At 41.6% G+C, this 23,023-nt stretch overlaps 2 protein-coding genes across 3 annotated transcripts; one reads left to right on the top strand and one right to left on the bottom strand.

Annotated features, from left to right (window-relative positions):
* The first annotated feature begins 254 nt into the window (after positions 1-254).
* On the top strand, positions 255-8,711 carry nrbp1 (nuclear receptor binding protein 1). 2 transcript variants are annotated; one of them, XM_061704894.1, is made up of 18 exons: positions 255-825; positions 1,002-1,261; positions 1,985-2,107; positions 4,161-4,262; positions 4,349-4,438; positions 4,749-4,789; positions 4,873-4,967; positions 5,049-5,132; positions 5,241-5,299; positions 5,886-5,984; positions 6,060-6,192; positions 6,275-6,365; positions 6,446-6,496; positions 6,689-6,824; positions 6,899-6,952; positions 7,033-7,096; positions 7,165-7,220; positions 7,424-8,711. In XM_061704894.1, the coding sequence occupies exons 2-18, from the start codon at positions 1,025-1,027 to the stop codon at positions 7,517-7,519; spliced, it is 1,611 nt and encodes a 536-aa protein (XP_061560878.1). In that variant the 5' UTR covers positions 255-825; positions 1,002-1,024; the 3' UTR covers positions 7,520-8,711. The 2 variants fall into 2 exon arrangements, with proteins under 2 accessions (XP_061560878.1, XP_061560877.1); XM_061704893.1 differs by having other exon boundaries at positions 4,873-5,132.
* A 3,622-nt stretch (positions 8,712-12,333) lies between these two features.
* Positions 12,334-22,393, bottom strand: si:dkey-12h9.6 (macoilin-1). The gene is made up of 11 exons (XM_061704699.1): positions 22,245-22,393; positions 20,612-20,753; positions 19,833-19,959; positions 19,625-19,748; positions 19,323-19,498; positions 18,678-19,146; positions 17,392-17,550; positions 16,696-16,866; positions 15,764-15,890; positions 14,373-14,547; positions 12,334-13,320 (listed from the first exon to the last, which is right to left on the bottom strand). Exons 1-11 carry the CDS (start codon positions 22,319-22,321, stop codon positions 13,130-13,132), a joined length of 1,938 nt encoding a protein of 645 aa, XP_061560683.1. The 5' UTR covers positions 22,322-22,393; the 3' UTR covers positions 12,334-13,129.
* Between the last annotated feature and the right edge of the window lie 630 nt (positions 22,394-23,023).

A 23,023-nucleotide genomic window follows, 5' to 3' on the forward strand; every position in this document is an offset into this window, starting at 1 on the left:
GGTCGGTTTAAACCCAATTAAACCACGTTGATTTGGTATGAAGTGTCGTTTATCAAGATTTAAAACAATATTTTATTCTTATGGTTACCGTGGGTGCAATGGAGTTCAGAAAGTGTAAGAATGTGAAACCTTTCTCAAATGTTGAAGTATTTTTTTTCAGTGTGTGTTTGAGCTAAGCAGAAGAGGGATGCAGCGTGCAGGACCTGGCAACCCCAACCTACTCTGACGTAGGGCGCTTGAGTGGGGCAGTGTGCGTCTGCTCCGTGTCGCCGTCACAAGTGCTTATGTGTGGAAAAACTCGCTCCGAACAGACCTTAAATATGCCACGTTAATTATATCATTGACGAGTCTTTGTGTGGTTTCCAATCAATCTTTTTTTGCTATGTTAGGTGCGACTAAATGCGTGTAGCGGTGTCGTAATGGTGTAGTTTGTGTTAACTGTGGTTCATTTTTTTTTTTCAGCGTGTGCGTTTTCCAGTCGTCTAATCTTGGGAGTAGCAGCAAGGTTAACCCAAGGGTCGGTCGGCTGCTTCCGAATGCTAACGCCAGTTAGCTTGCAATTGCGCTAACCAATTCAACTAAGTGACTTGATTAAGTGAACATTAGTGTGTCCCGTTGCTCAGATTTGTCGTGGCTTGCTGTCGCTGCGGCGGTGTACACTAGCTAAGGAAGCTAGTCGCAACTTCGCAGGGGAACCCAGAAGATTATTATTTGTTGATCTTTTTTTTTTTTTTAGCTAACGAAGCTAAAATAGCAAGCTCGGGACTGGCGGAGAAAAGTCTGTTAAACTGGAGCTGACACCGTCACATTTCCCTCCTTTAACACGTATGTATTACATGTTGGACTAGTGTTACTCGTATTTTTCTTTCTCTTATGTTGTGGCCTTTCCTTTATGGCGCTTATTTAGCTTTTTTTTTTTTTTTTGCTAGCGCTGTGCTACGCGCCACTGTGTTATTAAAGCTAATGATAACGTTCATTGGTGTCGCTGTGTGGCACGGCAGGCTGTGCGGCGTGACCAGCCAACATGTCTGAGGGCTCCGAGAGCAAGCAGGCCCCGGACGCGGTCCAGGAAGCCAACAAGCCCGAGCCGATGGCCGCCGTCGGGGCCGCGGGTCAAGGCGTGCCGTCGGTGTCTCCCCCCGTGTCCGTGGTGAACCAGCCGCCCCCCGCCGCCACGGAGGACGAGGAGGAGGAAAGCGAGGACGAGTCTGAGATCTTGGAGGAGAGTCCGTGTGGCCGCTGGCAGAAGCGCAGAGAAGAGGTTACTAATTTACTGTAATCTGCACGCCCGTGACCCTCGTGAGGATAAGCAGTACACGAAAAGGAATGGAATGGTTACACTACAGTACAGCCGCACAGGAGCCATTTTTACCCCCACTAACATTACAGCAAAGTAGTCACTCTCTTTACTTGAGTAGAAGTACAGATACTTGTGTCAGAAAAGACTGGTGAAAGAAGTATTGAGTCAACTCCTGTTATTAAGTCGAAGTAAAAAACACAGACTTAAATGTACCTCAAGCCAAAAGTAGAAATTTTCTTTTTTTCCCCCTTTTTAGTTAGTACTTCCGATTCAATTCAATTTGAGACAGATGGAGGAACACTGACAGATAATTCTGAACAAATACTTCTTTATTTTTGATGGACATGATGATTCCCCTGCTACTGGTGGGGTGGACTTAGATTTTTTTGCCTTAAGTATTGTGGGCTGGTATCGGCAGCCTTTACGAGTACCCGATACCTTGAAATAAGGCCGGTTAAGATAATAAGTAAGAATAAATAAGAGCCCATTATGATAAAAGCAAGCATAAGAAAGAACATATGTGTTTTCCAATATACGGAGTAAAAGTAAAAAGTTGCCAGAAATATAAATATTCAAGTCCAGATGCCTGAAAAATGTTAGAATACAGTCATAAAGTATTTATTACTTCGTTACATCCGACCACTACATTGCAGTCATAACATGTTTTTTTTGTCCTACTTGAAGGTGAATCAACGGAATGTACCGGGCATCGATAACGCCTACTTGGCCATGGACACTGAGGAGGGAGTTGAGGTGGTGTGGAATGAAGTCATGTTCTCAGAAAGGAAAAACTTCAAGTTACAAGAGGTAGGTGGACATGGTTCAGCATTTGCTTACCGTCTGCTCCACAGTGATACTGCAAGTTGCCGGTATTACTTTTCTTGATATAAACACTTATATGTTCCGAAATACAGGATGCATTCCATACCCATCTACGATGGGTAAAAATGTGATATTGCGATACCATATAAATTACTATTATTTTTAATATATATAGGTTTACCTTTCCCACACACTTTAAACACACTTGATCTTAGAAAGAAATGGGAGACTAGTGTATAACATAACTTTGAGGAAATGAAAACAAGACTCACTCATACAGTTCGCCTAATATGTAGCAAAGCGTGCTTATTTGTCACTCCCCGTTGACGTTTACTATATAACTGACATGTGACACAAAAGAGAGTTAAATGTATATAGAGACCAAAATGTTTAACCAAACCATATAATCTCAGCTAGCGAAAGTCCAAGCATAACGTTAACATAATACAATATGCCAGAGACGGGCGAACAGATATTAATGTATTTGTTAGAGTAATTGTAAACCTTCAAACGACTGCTACTTTACCACATGTGGAGCAGCAAGACATCCAAACAGAGCATAACAATAATACTCACAGGCATATATGTTCTCTCTGCTCTGTGGAACACGAAATATTCAAGGTACTGTATTACACTGAAGGGTCATCCTCTTCTTGCTCTTGTGGTAGTTATTATGCTGTGATGGAATTTGTTATTGCTTTGGCTCCATCTGAAGACGCCGGGTATGTTCATGGACCAGGCGTGTGACGAGAGCAGGAGGCAGTTAGACTTACCTTATATGTTCTGTGTGGGGTCCCAAATATTTGCCCCAGCTCATATTAGATCATTGCACCTGAAGTTTATCATTTTATGACTAGTTTTAAACAGAAGTGCTTTCGCTGTCCAAATAAAAAAAGGGCTGCGGGCCTTGGGTTTAACACCTGGGGAAAATAGGCAAGAATATTGAGAGTATATTAAATGATGTAGCAGAGATCCACCGGTGTTGCCAGGAACTTGGTTGTTGGGCTGGGTCAAAATATGAATACTCCAATATATCACATCAGTATCTATACTATCAGTACACCAGCAACATCCATATGAGCAGGGGTGCACATGACAATTCTGGTCTGGTTCTCATCGGAGCGCCAGACGTTGTTGCTTGGTGCTCATTTTTTTTCCTGACCCACCGACCTCACTGGATGAACTTAAGTCATACGTCCTATTTGTTACTTGCTTTCTGTACAAATAAAGGAACAAAACTTGTTTTTTAAAATTTGTTTGTTTAATGACATTTTAACCATTTTTTTTTCCTTCAGCTCTTGCGTTTTATTAGTCTGAGCCAGTTCACTACCTGTACATGCATACCTGTAGCAGTAGACATTCATTGTATATTATTTCATACCTTGCATTCCGTATGTACGTGTAATTATAGAGAGATACTTATAATTCTGTGAGGAAATCTTTATTTATTTCATATTGATGCCAAATGGGGAGGACCGTGGTTGTGCCAGGCCACATTGCCATTAACGATGATGAGGAGGAAGATGATGGGGGTTCCTTCAGTTACACAATATTGCGATGTTCTTTTGATATTTTGATTATGATTACCACTGTATTGTGATATTGTTGGCATTAAAATATAGCAAATGACTCAGATTCCCACATCAGATTGCTCTGTTGTCATTCTCCATGTTGCTAGGTATTGTGTACATATTAATAATGATCATTTTACTTCTGTTACATCACCTCAGCATTCACTTGTAGTTTCTGAGGACATTTCCAGTCCTAGCTGTAGGGAGTATTTGGCAACAACCAGTTCTGTTCGCGAACAACAAACTGAAGGCCTTCAGTAACATTTGCATTTGAAGCTGCTTCACACAAGTGGTCAGACCTGTTGCCTGCAGCACAATAGCAGAGTATATGCTGTTCCTCTTGACTTGCACGTATTTAAGGGTGGGGGGAAGGGAATAGAGCAAAATAAGTCTGACAAATATGTGAACATACTTTTTCCTCATGCTGTCTTAAACGTTGTCGTAATATCTCGTCTTTTTCCCCACAGGAAAAGGTCAAGGCAGTGTTTGACAATTTGATTCAGCTGGAGCATTTGAACATCGTCAAGTTCCACAAGTACTGGGCTGACGTCAAAGAGAACAGAGCCCGGGTACACAGACAACGCTCACAGAAGCATTCTTCTCTCATAGCGCTCGCGATGTTGATGTATCTGCTTGTCGCCTTTTCCTGCTGCAGGTCATTTTCATCACCGAGTACATGTCTTCCGGAAGTCTCAAACAGTTTCTGAAAAAGACTAAGAAGAACCACAAGACCATGAATGAAAAGGTGTGGTAGCAGATGACAGATTGAAGGAGACAATGTGTTTTTTCTCTCCACAATTTATAATCTAAATTGTTGTGTAATAGTAGGGCAGAACTTCACAACATATTGCTAATGGACACATTTTCAGAAATAGCCACATCATAAAAGATTTACTTTGCTGATTAATTTTCCCCTGGATGTGTAGGCAGCTCCTCCAGAGTCCCAACCAAGTGTATACAACCCATTAAAAAGGGAAATTTCATTAATAGGCCCCCATTATCTTTGTTACTTTACTGCTGATTATGTTTAACTTGTTTGTAAATGTTTGTGTCAGGCTTGGAAGCGCTGGTGCACACAGATTCTGTCTGCTCTCAGGTGAGTCTTCAAGTTGTCCCTTGTAATTTGACACATTGATGTCTGCCGTTCTCTGTTGACAAGCGATTTCTTTGAGGCTGCAGCTACTTGCATTCGTGTGAACCTCCCATCATTCACGGCAACCTGACCTGCGACACCATCTTCATCCAGCACAATGGCCTCATCAAGATTGGCTCAGGTAAAACGACGACACTGACTGTCAGGGAAAATGTTGTCATGTTGAAAGAATGCAGCTCATCTTTTCCTTCATTTATCCTAGTGGCTCCAGACACAATTAACAACCATGTAAAAACATGTCGGGAAGAGCAGAAGAGCCTTCATTTCTTTGCTCCAGAATACGGAGGTAAGAGCTTGTCTTATATTAATCACTACACTTTTTGATGCAAATTGTAATTGATTAACTTATGTCTTTTTTTTTTTTTTTTTTTTTTTTTCTCTCTCTCTTCTCCAGCTGTTGCCAATGTCACCACTGCGGTGGATATCTATTCCTTCGGAATGTGCGCCTTAGAGGTGAGGGCTTGCGTTCAGTCTGGTTTCGAACCACTTGACCACAAGGTTAATTTATGCTACCAAACAAACTAACTAACACGTACGTTAGGCTAGATTCATAAACATGATTCTCAGACATGATCTGTTGTGTTTATTGGGTATATACTCTGGCGTTTGCAAAAGCTAATTTTTATTATTATATATATATATATATTGGCTCAGGTAAAACGACGACACTGACTGTCAGGGAAAATGAGCTACAGTACTTCTTTTGTAATTTTCCCATATAGTAAATTTTTTACTTCGATTACAGTATTTTTTTCAGTACAGTTCAGGTGTATTTAACTTAAATACAGTAATACAGTAAATGCTTTTTAGGATAAAACCTCAGCCTCTTTTTATTATTATTTGTATTTTATTTTTGTATTTTATTGTATTTTAATGTTGCCACTTATGGTGGTACTTGGAGCGCTAAATATTCTTTGAGGTGGTACTTGGTGTAAAAAGTTTGAGAACCACTGATTTCTCAGTCTTCAATTGATCTTAGCATGAATTTGTAATGCCATTTTGTTTGTTTATTCACCGCCCTGCCCTGTCACTCTCACAGATGGCAGTGTTAGAAATCCAGAGTAACGGAGATTCGTCGTATGTTTCCCAAGAAGCCATAAACAGTGCCATTCAGTCCCTCGAGGATCCCTTGCAACGGGTAAGCAGTCTTCTGGGGGGGATTGTTGGGGAGAGAGAGCCTCGAGTTTTCATCCTTTTTTTTCTGTTCACCCAGGAATTCATCCAGAAGTGTCTGGAGGTGGACCCAGGCAAGCGTCCCACAGCCAGGGAGCTCCTGTTTCACCAGGCCTTGTTCGAGGTGCCCCTGCTCAAGCTGCTGGCCGCACACTGCATCGTTAGCCACCAGCGTGAGTGGAGACAGCGATAGAGAGATGCTCTCTTAAGTAAACATGTGCACAAATGTCCTCACATCACCATATTTCCCTGCAGATATGATTCCAGAGAATGCTTTAGAGGAGATGACAAAGAACATGGACCCCCACCTGGTGATTGTGGAGGGGAAGGAGGGCGTTCAGATGAAGTGAGTGTGCGTTGTCAATGGTCGGTTGAGGACTTGAATTCAGCCTGCCAGACTTTTTTTTTTTTTGTCCTTCTCCTCAGGCTATCTCAGTTTCCTGCTCTTGAGCTGGACAAGTTCCTGGAGGACGTCAGGTAAGGTTGCTGTCAGTAGATCGAAATGTGCCTTTAATTACAGATGCAATAATGATCAGTTTATTAGAGAGAGAGAGAGAAAATTATTATATTACTAAAAAAGTCAACAACAAATCACAGCTGGAGATCAAAAGCACTGCAAAGTGTTTGATTTTCCAAGTAATTCCAAGTTCTTCCTCTTGTGGGTATCAGGAATGGGATCTACCCTTTGACTGCGTTTGGGATTCCGTGTCCACAACAACCTCAGCAGGAGGCCGTGAAGTCACCCATCGTGCCGCCCTCTGTCAAGACGCCCACCCCAGAACCTGCAGAACTTGAGACCAGGAAGGTGAGAACTAGCACAGTGGCCAATGCTAAGGAAACCGTTCCTTGTCACCTGACGACAACGCCGACTCTCCACAGGTGCTTCAGATGCACTGCAACATTGAGCCCGTGGACGAAGGCGCCAAGCATCATGTGAGTCCCCTCATCACGACGTCACACGCGCACACTCGTATTTAAGCCCTAAACTTAACAATAACCGTCTCTCCCTTTAGCTGACTTTACTGCTCAAACTTGAGGACAAACTCAACCGACACTTGAGCTGCGATCTGTTACCAAGTACGTTATTATGTTGCTATCGAGCCATGGAGCTTTCCACGGAGCTCATTATGTGTGCTTTGCTTTAGATGAGAATGTGCAAGAGTTGGCTGTAGAGCTTGTTCAGCTCGGCTTCATCAGTGAGGTAAGTTCCTTTTTATACATTTCATACATCCCTGCTCACGCCTTGAACTTGATTCCCTATAGTAGTGGCCTCCACTCTAATAGAATCCCCGTCTAAATTAAATCCCCGGGTCCGTCGTCCACGTGAATAAATACCTTACGCTTTTGATTGAATTCACCTTAATCGCATCTGAAGAAGACATTTCCGTGACTTTCCGTGTACAGGGCGATCAGCCTCGTCTCGCTTGCGTTCTCGAAGAGGCCTTCTCCAAGTTCTACAGCCGCAACGGTTCCCTCAACCCTGTGACGGTCTCCTCGTAGCCAAGGACCCCCAGCAGATCCCTCCGCCGCGTCCCGGGCCGCCCACCCGCCGTCTCCCTCCTCCAGGAGGAAAGCCTTGCTTTCGACTGCGGCCCATCGTAGTCTTTGTATGCTCTGGTGGGACAAAGCTGCCACTAAGTGGTTCTCTATCTTTCTTTATTTTTTATTATTTTGTTCTTCTCTCCCAACCCAGTTCAGCCATCAAGCCTCATTGCAAAAAGAAGGAAAAAAAAGTTTAACCTGGGTTTATTTCTTTCACTAAAAAAAAATCATGAAATGTTTAAGTGCGAAAGCCCGGTATTTTTCTTTGAGTCAGTATTAAAACTGTATTTTTAACATTTTTACTGTTAAATAGCTGTCGTCTTCCCTGCCAGATTACTGAAGTGTTGTGAAGTCTGCTTGCTGGCTCCTTTTTAAACTCTCGATGGCTCGCTTTCCTATCAAGCTCGAGTCAATTGGAGAAAGCGTGTAGTCATGTAAGTCGAAAATATCCAAACTATTTATTTGTGTTTGACTGTAATTCACTTTCAGCACACTTGTTGCGGTTGCTTCTTTTGAATGGAAGCTTCTACTCACTCCTTTTTTCCCCCCCCCATGTAATTCTCAAAACAATTATAAAATGTCTAAAAACATTAAACCCACACATGCTCATAATATGTAATATTTTGGCTTTATAATTCTTTATAAATGTAGTCCGGCCCATATAGGAAAACGGTTCCTCACGCTGTTACTTTCTACACAAGCTCCTGACTCTTAATCAAGTCTGTGAAGGTGGCATTTTACACAAGAGGCTGCTTTCCATCAATGTGAACATATTTTTTTATTTTTTTACACTTGTCTACTCTGTATGTGCTTTGCTAGACGATGAGAATCAGCAATGTGAGCAAGTCTAAAGTACAGTATTTCAAATGTCTGTGGCTGTGAATAGTTGGCTTCTTCAAAAGCAGCACAGTTTGCACTTTTTTCTCCACTTGTTACTTTGAGTGAATATGTCCCGCAGCCTCCGAAAACGGATCCAAAATTGGCTAAAAGGCCATCATAGGGGAACAGTTGTGTTGCCTTTGTTGCGAATGTCTCACAGGGTGTGTACACACTTGGAGTGCGCTTGACGCTCTCTGCTCTTTCTGCTATCTGTTGGTTTACCCTCTTTTTTTCCACTCCCTGAAAATAAAAATAAAACCTTCACTAATCAGCACTTGGATGAAATGTGCTTCTTTGAAATCATTAGTGGCTTTCGAGTTCATCATTCATTTTACACCATTAAAATTTGCCAGATGTTTTTTTTGGGGGGGGTCATGGCTATACTTGGGCATGAGTCGCCCCTTTCCCACTAAGAACTTTGGTGCCTTTGTTCGCGTGAGTGGTGATGTGCAGTTAGCTAGGCTAGCTATGACCGCGCCACAAAAATGCATCTTCCCTTTGGATAGTCCGCCGGTGTCACCGCTGTAGAGTGCTTCATTGTTGGCTGTGAGTGCACGCATGTCAACCAGAGAAAAGTGAAAGAATGAGAAGGGGGAGAAAAAGTTTGTAACTTTGACAGCCAGCGTGTGCACATGGGCTTCGCAATAGCATATGGCCGCTTTAGAATGCCTCTTCGTAGCCCCGTGACAACTTGGTGCGATAAATTCTAACCACCAGAGGCTGGAAGCAGATATAGCTTGGCGACTCAAACGTAGGGAAATGTAAACAAAGTTGTGTGGTATTTGATTGACAGTTGAGCTAGGTGATTTGCGGCTATTTTTCAAATGTAACTAAATTAGAATCATGGAAATTTCCAAAAGAAACTAATTCAATTGCGCATTTTCTCTCAGCAATGCTAGTTTGTAATGTATGTGATCTTGTTACATGTAATTAGTTAATCCCGAACACTGCAGTCTTCAATGAAGCTGTCATGCATGGAATATGGGAAGAAGCCGGAGTACTTGGAGAAAATCCACACAAGCACAAGGAGAACTCCACACAGGAAGGTCGCAGCCCGGGTTCGAACCCCCTGACATCAGAATTGAACCGGATGTGCTTAACTAACCACTTGCACACCGTGCTGTGGGTTCTCCCATCCCTTTAATAATAATTACAAGAAAATATGTCATTGAAATGATGCAAACAAATGAGACAAAATTCAATCGTTTATACAAAAAAAAAAAAAAGAATTCTCCATTCTCTGTTGATTTAAGAAAGGGTAGCCCTTGTACAAGTACTTTATACTCTTGTACGTACTTACGTCACAATGTGTGCTCCAATACACTTTCATGCTGACAAAACAGGTTGCCGTACAAATTGACAAAAAGAGGTATAATAATAATAATAAAAGTAAAGCGAGACTAAAAAATAGTTTTGATATAAAACACCCTAGAAACACGCTCTAAATAAAAAGCTAACCCCAAAAATGGTGACATCACAGTTCTCTGGAGTGTCATCCAGCTGTTGGTTGAAATATCCATTCTGTACAATTATGTGTGCGAGTAGAAAAGAAAAGAAGCAGAACTACGAAAACAGTACATAGCACTTCAGTTCAAACACAGCACTCGTTCACATTAACTTTGCGTCTTACTTCCCTGTTTGAAAGTCACGTTTATAGGCACAGTAATTCAGTACGTTGACCACATTTGGTCAGTCAGTGGATTCCAATCCCGGACGAGGTCTCGCCTTACTTCACCATCCAAACACAATGTCATCAATTCAAAATCCAGAAGATCGAGAATGACACTTCTCCTGTTCAACCAAGTGACATCTGTGTCAAATGTAGTATCATTCAAATTGTTGTAGCCACTTTTATAGACAAAAACACACTGTTGCATACTTGCCTTAAAAAGGTAGAATATTCAAATCAGATCTTGTGGTATAAACCTGATAATTGTATACGGTACAGGGTGTCCCAAAGTCCCTTTGCACTCCCTATTTTGTATTTAGTTTCAGGTATCATTTGGACAGACGTGAAGCCTTTGACGGCCTCGGCTTTGCAGTTTTGACAGTGACACTGACGCGACATTGCAAAATTGACACCTGATGAGTTTTTCTGTACCCGACTGCAGTTCAGTGCCAGTTTGAGCAGCTTTACGGCCTTCACACTGCTCCAACACATTTAAGCTCTTCATGTCTTATTTTTAGTCAAAACTAATCCGATTAAACTTAAAATAAGACTCATCACTCGAAAAGGAACTTGTTTTTAGAGGACTCTGCATCTTTTTGCACAATTGTTTTTTGTCAATGTCTTTATGTCCCCAAAGTGTTCTGTAAATTGACTGTCTGTTGTACTAGAGCGGCTCCAACTACCGGAGACAAATTCCTTGTGTGTTTTGGACATACTTGGCAAATAAAGATAATTCTGATTCTGATTCAAGCTCATTTTTACTTGAAATAAGTAGAACAAAATGCTAGTCTTAAGTGATGAGTTTTACTTTAAGTGTACTTTAGTCAGACTACCTTTGACTAGAAATAAGACAAATATTCTCAGTAAGAGTTTTGAGTTTTTGCATTGTGGCAAGTTTCTTGATACAGGATCTATTCTTGACAAACTATGCAGTGGAAGGCTTGCTACTACCACCACCAATGAAAACACTGAACTTCTAGAGCAGGCGTTCGCGCAAAGCCAGGGAAAGCTGCACTGGAACTCTGCTTCAACAAAAGCTCGATTCAGGGGATGCTTCGGATAGTGAGTGACCTTCACCTGTACCCAATTCAGGTTGTTCAGAGGCTTCAAGTGGAAGATTATGACGCTCAACAACCTGAAGTGCAAATTGTACTCCTTGGTCAATTTTCAGTGGTGCTCCAATACCAACTGGTCACAGGAAGGCCTCACACGTCTGTCTGAATGATACCTGACACAAAATAGAAGCACATGTTTTAAGACTTGGGACACACTGTATATGTAAATATATAAACAATGTTTGAGGCCATAATGCTCCTTTGAAATGGTAAAGCATTATAAATAATCACACTAAGCTATAGATACAGCTCTATTTTGACAATTCATTGTAAAATGGTATTTATTTATTTAAAAAAAAAAATTTTAAGCCCCAAAACCAGATAAAAGCCATTTTGGGTAAATATAAAAAGCTCATAAAATCGGGTACACATGCTCTTCATTGGACAATATGTGAATATATCGTTGAGCTGGAGTTATGGAGCATTATGATTTGCATCAGTATAATGAAGGTGAATGAAGCATTTACCAGCAGTAAATGCAGTTTTCATTCAAAATGACTTGTAGGCCTTGTAATTACTGCATGGAAATAATTGATGAGAATGGAAAATGACTTGAAATTTGCATGTATCTTGATTCTGACAGTGTTCAAAAGAGATGGAGGTAAAACAAAAATGAGACAAAAGACCAGTAGAGCGTTAAATAAAATAGATGTACTCATTTGATCTCAGCTGCCTTAGCCCCCTTATTTCAAATATTCAGTATTCTTTAAAATGAACACGTTTCTTGTGTTAACAAAATAATTTTTTTCTGTAAATTTCAGTTTTTGAAATGCTGAATAATATATATATATATATATATATATATATATATGAGTAGTATTACAAATGCATTCAAATACATGTAGTTTATATATATATATATAATATTACATTCATGCCAGGAATTACTAAATTGTCTCTGCACCCAGAAAAATTGGATTTCCAAAATTTCGGAGTTTTTATTGTATAAAGAACAATAAATATTTTTTTTTATGCACATCCAATTCTTTTCTGGTTTTTACAAACCTAAAACCTGTCTTTAGTTGTTATCTGAAATACATTTTACCTCCAAATTTTGTGATTTCATTTTATCTGAAAAACAATGAAATAAAAAAAAAAACAACTCTTGTGATACCTCCAAATTTTTGTGATTTAAAAAAATCCAAATGTGGAGATGCATGCTTTGCACTGGACATTGACAATATGTAAAATTATTTGAATACTGTTAAAATATAACTGAAGCTTGAAATAGTTTAAATATTTGTCTTTGACATTATTTCAACGATTTTAAAATTTGCAAAACTGTTGTGCTTTTCAACTTGTATGTTTGTGTGTGTGTGTGTGTGTTTCAACTTCATGATTTTTTGTCAGATGGCCTTTTTAATACACGAGTACCTTGATTGATTTAATTTTTAGAGATGCTCAAGTTTTGAGCAAGTTTTGAGCATCTCTAAATCGATGTTTGCATTCGTGACACGAGCAAATATTTGACCTCTTTGACCTCAGTCATTCTGCCACTAGATGGCGACTGCAAACTTCACAACATCTGCCTACTATCAGTTCACATGGTTAGCTTTTTATATTAATATTTTATATAAATATTTTGCCAAATTTATTTTTTCCAACCATGGGCCTTAAGAACATGAGCTGAGTTACATGAGTTAAGAGCATGGTCACGAATTAAATGCAAAGTCAAGGTACCACTGTATTAAAATTGCACTGTTGACTGATGAGATTTTTTTTTAACTGAAAAAACCGCAAAACCGCAAACGTCACGTTAGCACCGGTAGCGGGGTCCGAAGGCAAGTTGTCGTGCTTAAGGAGACCGCTTCGCGTCCTCTTCTGGCTGGAAGCAGACAACATGTCGACGGCTGACGTTCTATCCCGTCAAGCCTGTCCCTCCCCTCGCACTGGGGGTGCGATGGTCTACTTTTTCAGACACTGGTACATGAAGGCGCGCGGGTTCAGCATGTAGCGCTCCGAGCTGAGCAGCTTGGTGAGGTACTGAGGCACGGGGGGCCGGGGGGCCGCGTAGGACACTGCGGGGCTCACCGCCATCACCTCGGCGATTTTCTGCTTCATGCCGCTGATTTCCTTGTCCTGCCTCAGCAGTTTATCTGACAGATGAAGATACGAGAAGGAAAAGAAGGGTTAATACCCAACTGACAACGCCCGGCGTACCATATGTGATACTTGAGCTTTTGAGGCTTTCCCTGTTTTCTTTATTAACTTTGCTGAAAATATGACGACAAATTGTGAGTCTTACATGGAAATGTATTTGTACTCGTATAAGACGTCAATTTTCCCCATTGAAATGCCATTAATCCGTTGTAGCCCACCACAAAATATTTCTTATGTGTTTTTAATAGGGATGGGCGGGTACTGGGCTGTTCTTATTTCAAACATTTCCTATAAATAAATGTGCGTGTGAATAGTTGTTTGTTTAAATGTGCGCTGCGATTGGCTGGCGACCAGTTCAGGGTACAGCCAAAAGTCAGCTGGGATCGGCGGCAGCACACCCGCGATCCTTGTGAGGATAAACGGTTCAGAGACAGGATGGATAATCTGGATATAGTCATTGTACAGTGTTGAGTCTTTGTGTGTATGGCCATGGAATTATTTATCAGTTTTAATGATCAAATTTGCATGAAAACAAATGATTAGCTTTACATTATATTTAATATGAGATAGGTGTAGGTTGTGTGGCAACACAAAACAGTAATATAGAAAGTAGATGTACATAAACACATGCTACTCTTGTAATAACCACAAGAGGGCGGGATTCAGACCCAGATAAACCATAGAGAATTTGAAAGAGCAGACAGTAGTAGACAAATGACTGGCACGTGGCTCACTGTCAGGAGATCAGGGCTCGATCCTCCATTGGAACATCTCCACGTGGAGTTTTAATGTTCTCCCCGTGCTTGTGTGGGTTTTCTCCAGGTGCTCCGGCTTTCTCCCGCATTCCAAAAACATGCATGTTAAGCTTCACTGAAGACTGAATAGGTGTTGTACATATGTGCCCTGCAACTGGCTGGCCAAATGTCCAGGATGCCTTTGGCCTAAAATCAGCTGGGATAGGCTCCAGCTCAACCAAGGTCACCCTAATGAGGATACGCGCCATAGAAAATGGACAGGTAGATTTGGAAAAAAAGAAAAGATGTCAAACCTTGAGAGATCTCCAGCTGTCTGCGGGCGTCCCCCAGAGCTGAGAACAGGTCCAGCTTGATACGCGTCTCAGCGCTCAGGTTGTACTCCAGATGCTGAGCCTTGTCCTGAATGGCCGACAGAGTGGACAGCAGCATGTCCGTGTCCTTTTCCACACCACGGTACTTTCCTAACGCCTGGGTGTGGGGGGGGGGGGGGGGGGGGGGCGATGTAACATTTCAAATTATAATGCAGTGTCGTGTTTTTTAGGAAAGTTCTGATGTCAGCATGCTTACGTGCTTCACATAGAGAGGTATGGAGATGACCTTAAACACGTCACAACAATAATCACGTCTCGTGCAAGGCTGCATGTGGTGACAGCTGCCGTATGTTCACAAATAGTGGCTGGCCAGGGGTGTTTGCTCAACTGCAGACGGGGCAGGAATTTTTTGAATGACATTAAATTACAATTTATGGAACTTAAGTACACCACTCCACATAAAAACATCTTAAATACTGTGTCCTTTACAACACAACACTTTAATTTATTTGAGAGACTTTTTATACACTATGCCTTTGGTGCTGCTGTTTTGGTTTGCACCAGAGTTCATATAAGATCAGCATTTAACTGTGTAATCCTCTTGTTACCATCTTGAATGATTTACTTATTTTTTATTATTTTTCATCTTTAATATAATGCAGACAAGTGGGTAAACTAAAATAACAGAATGGTAACATGATGTATTTCAGTCTGTCCTGTCTTGTCCTGTGCACACTGTTGTTGGACGTGTTCTTTGACTGGTCAATTTGACTGGTGTAATTTAAACCTAGTTTATATTGGTTGACTACCTAAATAACCCTAAATATATTTATTATATGTTTTACACGGCTTAACCAGCCTGGGGTCAAATTGATGCAAAAGAACAGCAATGTGCACAGGACAGGACAGGACAGACAGAACTATGTTGTTCCCATTAAATTAGACAAAATCATCAAACATAAAAAAGCTAAACAAGAAAAATGATGTGAATCATTTAAGGAAAAAAATGTTGGGAAACTCAAAGGTAACAGGATGGTTAAACAGCACCTACAAAACTTAAACAAGCCAAAAAGATATCCAACATTAGGAACATTTAACACTCAATGGAGTCAAATTGATCCCAAAGAGTTAATATCTGTGTATGAATGATAGCATCTATGAAATGACGATACTAGATAGTTAATACTTTTAATTTTCCCGATAGGAAACTATTTGATGAAATACGGCATGTCGACGTCAATCCAAAATGAAACAGATGCAGATAAAAAACAATCAACGCAAGCGACACACACACACACACACACACACACACACACACACACACGTACACGTGCATTGCCAAGTAGAGAATATGAGAAGATGTCAATAAATACCTCCACATCACTCTCTAGATTTAGCACATGACTCTCTTTGACTTGATACTGCAGCTGGAGTTGCTTGTACTCTGTCTCTAGATCTTTAACTCTTTTCCTTAACATTTGGCTTTCACTGTTTTCCTGCCTGCGGCGAGACACGGACAGACCAGTCACGCGATTTTGTTACGTCTCACATTAATAGTACAGTGGTGCCTTGACTTACAAGTTGAATTAGTTTCAGTTGTATCTCAAATCAGCTTTCCACATTGGAGTATATAACAACGCCACTGACCGGTTATAGACCCCCCCAAAAATCACCACATTTTTTGTGACGTTTTTTAATATGGAAAAATGGCACTATATTGTAAAATATGAATAGAAAAACATAATAAAAGACACTGTAAAGAAATGAACTTTGGTGAAGTGTCATACGCACACACTGTAGTACATTCTTGCGCTGTGCCTTGAAATGGCGTGGCCTCATGAGTGCCGTGTAACCCTCTCGCTCTCGCTCACTCTCTCGCTCTCTCAGATGACTTTCTACGGTTTCTTAATAGCACATTTACTTGCACGTTTCTCTTTCTTGGGAGCAAAACTGAGAGCTAATTTACAGATTAAATTTTTTTTTTTACCTGAAATATGAGACGCCCGCCGCTTTCCGCCTGGATGTCAGGAAGTGAAGTTCGTGACCCCCCCGAGCAGTATTTGTCTCAAGTATTTTTTTGTAAACCGATTTTTTAGTGAACCACCAAGAGGTTCCACCTTAATTGCTCCATTTTTTTTTTTCACTTCACTGGAGCTGGGAGGACTCTGCATCTCACTCGTCAGGTCAAGCCATGCCTCGCATCTCGAAAAACTCTTAAATCGGGGCCCTCGCAAGTCGAGGTACCACTGTAGTACAGTTAGGATGGTTATTGTACACGGTAGAGGGCGGCGGTTGTGTTTCGTACCTGGCGGTCACGGTCCTGGCCGCGCTGGCCGCCTCGTCAGGTCTGTGGGCCTGAAGCTCGGCCACCTGCCTCTCCAGCGAGAGCCTCGCCTCCGTCTCCGCCCGCATCTTCTTCTCCAGCATGGCGCTGGTCTGCTTGTCCCGCTGCTTGGTTTTGCTCAAGCACATGATCCTGTGAGGAGGAAAAAAAAAAACAAAGTTCTCCCCGTGCCTGCGTGGGTTTTCTCTCGGTACTCCGGTTTCCTCCCACATCCCGAAAACATGCACACTCGGTTAATTGAAGACTCAAAATTGACTGTAGGTGTGATTGTGACTGCTAATGGTTGTAGGTTTATACATGGCCTGTGATTGGCTGGAATGCTGGGATAGGCTCCAGCACGCCTGCATGACTCACTGTATATTACAGCACACCAACATCGCAGCAGACTCTGCGATGTGACGACTGCGCACTTGTACATCGTGATGACGACGCTCAAGCAAAATATCGTAAATCCCTAATCAAGACTCACAATTCACAGGTGTGAATGTAAATGTGAATACTTGTTTGCGTATACGTGGCTTGAGATTGGCTGGTGACCAGTCCATGGTGTTACTCGTCTCACGCCCAAAAGTTAGCTGGAATATGCTCCACTTTACCCAGCACCCTAATGAGGATGTGGGACTTTATAAGATGGGATGGATGTAGTGGTCCGCTCACTTGCTCTGCAGCAGCATGTTGGACTGTCGCAGCAGGGCCACTTCGGGCCTGAGGCTCCTCTCGCTGTTGGTCAAGTTGCAGATGTGACTCCTCAGCTCATGCTCGCCATGTCGGCTCACCTGCAGCTCGCCCCTCAGCTTCCTCAGCTCCTGCTCCAGCCTGAGCGCAGTCATAAAAGGGGAGAACCTCAGACCACCATTGAGGGCAGAAGTGCTTCAATATAAGTACAGATGAAAAAGAAAGACTATGCTAGAAGTACTTATTCCTGTACTTAAGTAAAAGTCGCAAAGTAGCAATTCTGAAATGTAAAGTTAATAGCAAAAATTGATTTATACTGTCAGTTATACAATATCAAGAATAATATTACTGGTAAACTGGCGTAACAACCTAGTACTCGTACTGAGGAGAAGAAAAAAAATCGTCTTACGTCGCAATTTTCATTTTATTTTAAACCAAGATCTAGCTAGCGCTGTAGACTAGGAATTTTGGACCAGGATAAGAGACACCACTTTTACCACAAATCTCTCTTAGGACCACTAACATGTTGGGCGGGGGGAGGGGGGGGGGGAGGGTCTGCTGTTGACGATCTTTTGCAATCGGAAAGTGTGGTTTGATGGGAGGTGGGGTGTGGGTGCTGACAGTTTGGCACAATGAATAAATTGGCTGCAGCAAAAAGGGCACTTTTTTCATTCAGAGCAAAAGAGCTGGTGCTTGAGCACCACTTGGGGTCTATCTGGGCACGTGCCTGAGTAGAAATGTCATTACTCTAATCCTTTCCAGCACCCCAAAAAACATCAACATTTTTTCGTAAAAATTTTTTTAAATCAGAAAAATAGCACCGTGCGGTATTGTACTGTATAAAAATAGAGAGTAATAACATAATAAAATAAAATGTAAAGAAACATGGTAAAATACCTACACAAAAACAGAAAATACAAGCACGAGGCACAGCTGTATTTACTGTAAAATGTAGTCTTGTTTATTTATACTTTATTTTAATATCAATATTTACAACAATATTTTAGAGTGCCATTTTACCCAATACACATTACAAGAATTTATTTTGTTTTTTGGGGGAAGGCTGGAACGGATCAATGGCATTTCCCTTAATTTCAATGGGAAAAGATGATTTGAGATGTGAAGTGTTTTGAGTTACGAGCATAGTCACAGAACAAATTAAACTTGTATCTCAAGGCATCTGCCAAGCTCTTAACTTGAAAAACTTGTAAGTCAAGGTACCACAGACAGTACCTAGTTAGTTCCCACAACTGCGGACCACTATTCACCTGCTCAGCTGCTCAGCGTGCTGATTCTGAACCGCTGTGGTACTTTTGTCGCCTCCGTCCCGATTCGGGCTGACCGTTTTCCCACCAGATCGTTGTTTCTTTTCTGTCCTGCCAGCAGGGGGCGAAAGCGTGGCCGCGTTAGCCCGCCGGACTCTGGGCGAGGAGTTCTTCACCGCACGTACGGCTTTGCTGGCCTGCTCCTCCTGAGGTAGTTTGTCTGGGGTGGTAGAGGATTCTGGCCCCGGTGACCCGTTGCGGACCGGATCTCTGGACTCACTCGAGCCGCCTTTGGACAACAACGGCTTCCGGTTGGATTCAACTGATCGGACTTCTTGTGTGGCCTTCTCGGCGGCTCGCTCCTCGCTCCGGATCTGGAGGCAGTCTACGGTGTGGGACTCGTCTTGAGGGAGAACAGCACCGTTCTGACACTGGTACTGACTGGACTCTGACTTTGACTTCCATTTGGAAGCTGGAAATACCAAAACAAGTACGACTATTAGTCATGTCCAGGTTTTTACTTTTTTTTCTTTTCCTGAAGTCAAGTTGAATCTTATGTTTATCTTAACATTTGCCATATTAGTATACAATTATCTGTAGAATATACATTTGAAAAAAGTCTTGCTGCTCATGTCATTGTTGACTTACGGCCATTGTCGGCCGCCATCTTGGGGTAAAGCTGCAGGCCCGGCGGGAGCGAGTGCTGCAGAAGGTGCATGTGGAAGTCATTGTCGCTCTGCACCGTTTTCTGGATGCGCAGCTTGAAGATGTTGGTGAAGTAGCAGGTGACGTCGAAGCCCAGATAGACGACCGGATATCCGATGCTAAGTCACAGACACAAAGTGAGGCAAATGAAATGAGGTTTAGTCAGTGGCGGGCTATGTGTGTGTGTTTGTGTATACTGTAAGAAAATGCATTGTTGATCTCAGTTTTGTGTGAATTCCACATACCAGTGAGCGGCAAAGAGATGAGAAAGATTGGCATGTGAGGTTTTAAGGTCTTTGAGTCGAAGTGAAGCCTCCGTGTACAGGAGAAGAATCCACAAGGAGACTGTGGAGATGCAGATGCCCTTCTCTGAGAAGAACAGGCAAAAAAAAATAAATCGTTGGTAAAAAATATGGAGATCTTCCACATTTCTTAGACAGTCTGGATGCTCACCTGTGTGCCAAATGTAATTGAATACGACGTAGGTGCTGGCCACAAAGAAGAGCCAGTGCAAAGGAACAAAAATCAAACAAAAGATGTCAAGTGTGAAGGCGGCGCACACAAAGACGACACAAATAACCTGAAAGCACACGAGTTATGTCGTTAATAAGAAGCGGTGGCACACTTTGCGTTGAGAAGGCATCATTAGTTTTGTTGAGCCTGGTGCCCAAAAACATATTTTGTCATCAAGCCACACTCTGTACACCTTAATGATAAAGCAAAAACAGAATACAGTCGTGGCTCGAAATAAATTACGTATTTTTCGTCAAGTGGCAAACAAAACATTTGAAATATTCAGAAACAAAATTCTTCCTGGGTCACTTTTTTTAGTTGGTTGCCAAAATTGTATTCTCAAATACAATTCAATTGATCATCAAGTTGCCATACAAAAAAGTTTAATTGAAAAAAAAAAAAAAAAAACCCTGATTCTGCACCTTTATCCACATTTTTTAACAAAATGTAATGGCTTCTTCCTTGGACCACCCCTCTACAATACTTCACGAAATTTTGCTTTATATTTTTGGTACAATTGAGATAACTTTATCTGTCCTACTATTTACAGTTTTACATCAAAATGATTACTGAGAAAAAAAAAACCTGTGACTTTTGCACAGTACTACAAACATCTATAATGCCAGTAGATTATACATTTGACAGTGTGTAACACAGCCAAGAATAGTACTTTGTCGATGCACTGAAGTTGATATTAAAAAGAAGCAGGGGGTCCTCACCAGCCCGTGGCAGTGGAACGTCGTGTAGACGCTCCCGAAGAAGAGCCAGCACGGCCACAGGTATTCCAGACGGAATTCCAGGAGGAAATCTGCCAGCAGAACCAACATCCACATGGCCATAAACTTCAGGAAGGTGTACGCGCTGCAAACATATAAATAAAGATAACAATGGATTACGAAAAATCCAACAGTAGTCAGATATTGTACTTCAGTTATTTCAAATCAAAGCAGCGAGTATTATACAGCATACGAAAGTATGCGAAATGTATGAATTTGCTGTATGTTAAACATGCCAATATCCTTTTAAATGGAACCACTTTGCCAACAATGACTCTCTTCATTTTGTATTTTTTATCAGACCACCACAAAGCCCACCACAGGAGCCGCGCTTTCCTCCCTTTGTTCTGCTCATCCATAGGCTGCTGTTACCTTCTTTGTTTGGTAACCATGGCAATATTTCATCTGGAGGAGAGCGAGACAGAGAGGGAGGGAGGGCCACAGCATCCTCCCGCACATACTTTCAATTGCAATTGTTTTCAAACACGACTGTTTAATTTCTCTTTAATCTTTTACAAATCTCAATAGTGGGGAGTTGAAAGAATAAGGGTTTGGCTCCATGATTATTTTTTTAAATGTATTATTATTTTTTTCATTTTATTTTTTAAGTCATGTGAGACCTTGTTCCCCAAAAGGAGCAAAAACACAACAATTGACAATGGAACGTACAAAATAAGATTCTCTTTCTGAAAAAAAAGATGCCTTGACTTTAATCAAGAAAAACAAATGTGATACACTATATTTAATTTGAACATTTACATCAGTTGCACTTCATTAAAATGTGTTCAAATATATTAATTGATTATTTTGAGGAAAAGAGGGGAAAATGAGATCAGTTGACCACACTTTAATCATGTGCAACCAAAAATGAAGTACGTTGTCAGCGTACTAATAATTTGTTTGTTGGAACAAAGCCGTTTGTTTTTAACTGGCAACATTGTGTGGAATCAACAGTAATTTGGATCTCTTTTGTCCTGTTAATCGAGGTTAGAAGTTGTTCCAGAATAGAGAACAAAATGGGACACCAAAAAAACGTCTTGAATTTGTGTATTTAAAAATATAGCATGTACAGTAGAGTACAAATAGGATTTTATAAATTGGTTATTTCAATTTAAAAAGTATGTGAAAATAATTATTTTTTAAAATAATTTTAATATATATATATATATTTTTTAGTCGACGTTTAATTTTTTTTGAGGGGGCGGGGGGGGGGCGGCGCGTTATAAACAAAGAACAAAATAAGGGCTAATGTTGTGCATGGCTGGCAAAACATGTGACATTGCATGCCAAGTAGCATCCTTTCCGAATTATGAATCCAACTGTTATGAAATGGCCCGAGTCAAATGAGTGGCAATAGAAGCAGGCCGACGGTAACTGAACGCAGCTTTCTTCTTTTTTCGTTGTTGTTGTTGTCATCGTGGACGACGAGGCGCCACGCACGTTCACAAACAAGGACACGAAGGAGGCAGCCAGTGTGGAGGTGACGTGATGCAGGCAGGTGAGCGGCGGCGCCGGCATGCACACAAAGACGCAGACGGGCAGCACCACAACAAAAGCAGGCAGGCAGCCGGGCTACCTTTCTGACAGACGCTCGCTTATTTTCAATTTCTTCATCTTTCGCAGCCTGCTCGCGTCCACGTAACGTTTCTTCATGGTCTTTTCTTCTTCTTCTTCTTTCTCCCTCTGCCCGTCGCCCCCTTGTTTTTTTTTTTTTTTTTTTTTTTTTTTTTTGTGTCCTCCACCGCGACGGGCCGCGAAGAAGAGGAAGAGGCGGGAGAGGAGGAGGAAGATGGGACGGCTGTTTGCTGCGCGATGAAGAGGATGCTCACTTGCCACCTGTGACGATGACGAGGATGGTGGCGAGGATGAGGATGAGGATGATGTCTGGGAGCAAAAATAGGGTCGCAGTGAGCGGCGCTGCTGCGCATGCGCAGTGGATGGCGCACCTCCAAGCGTTGCAAGCGGGCAAGCATAAATGTCTTCCAAATGGTTCCGTAATGGCTCAACAGAACAATTAACAAGTCACTTTTGGGGACATTTTGTGCCACCCTCGTTCAATGGCCAAAATAAAGAAACATGCACTTGTTAGTTGTCCTGAGACAAAATGGAACCGTCAAATCTTAGTTAAAATGCTAAATAGTAAATACTAGAACGGCTCCAATTACCGGAGACAAATTCCTTGTGTTTTTTGGACACACTTGGCAAATAAAGATGATTCTGATTCTGATTCTGATAGCTGTTGGACCCCCTCGAAAATGGCTCTTTTCTCTTGTGACACCTTTTTGACGCGCAAACGGCATATCAAATACAACAGATCAAATGGGTTGGCAATCACTTTTATTTTTAGGTACGATT

The sequence above is a fragment of the Phycodurus eques genome, chromosome 18, assembly GCF_024500275.1.
Source record: "Phycodurus eques isolate BA_2022a chromosome 18, UOR_Pequ_1.1, whole genome shotgun sequence".
In the NCBI taxonomy this organism is placed as follows: Eukaryota; Metazoa; Chordata; class Actinopteri; order Syngnathiformes; family Syngnathidae; genus Phycodurus; species Phycodurus eques.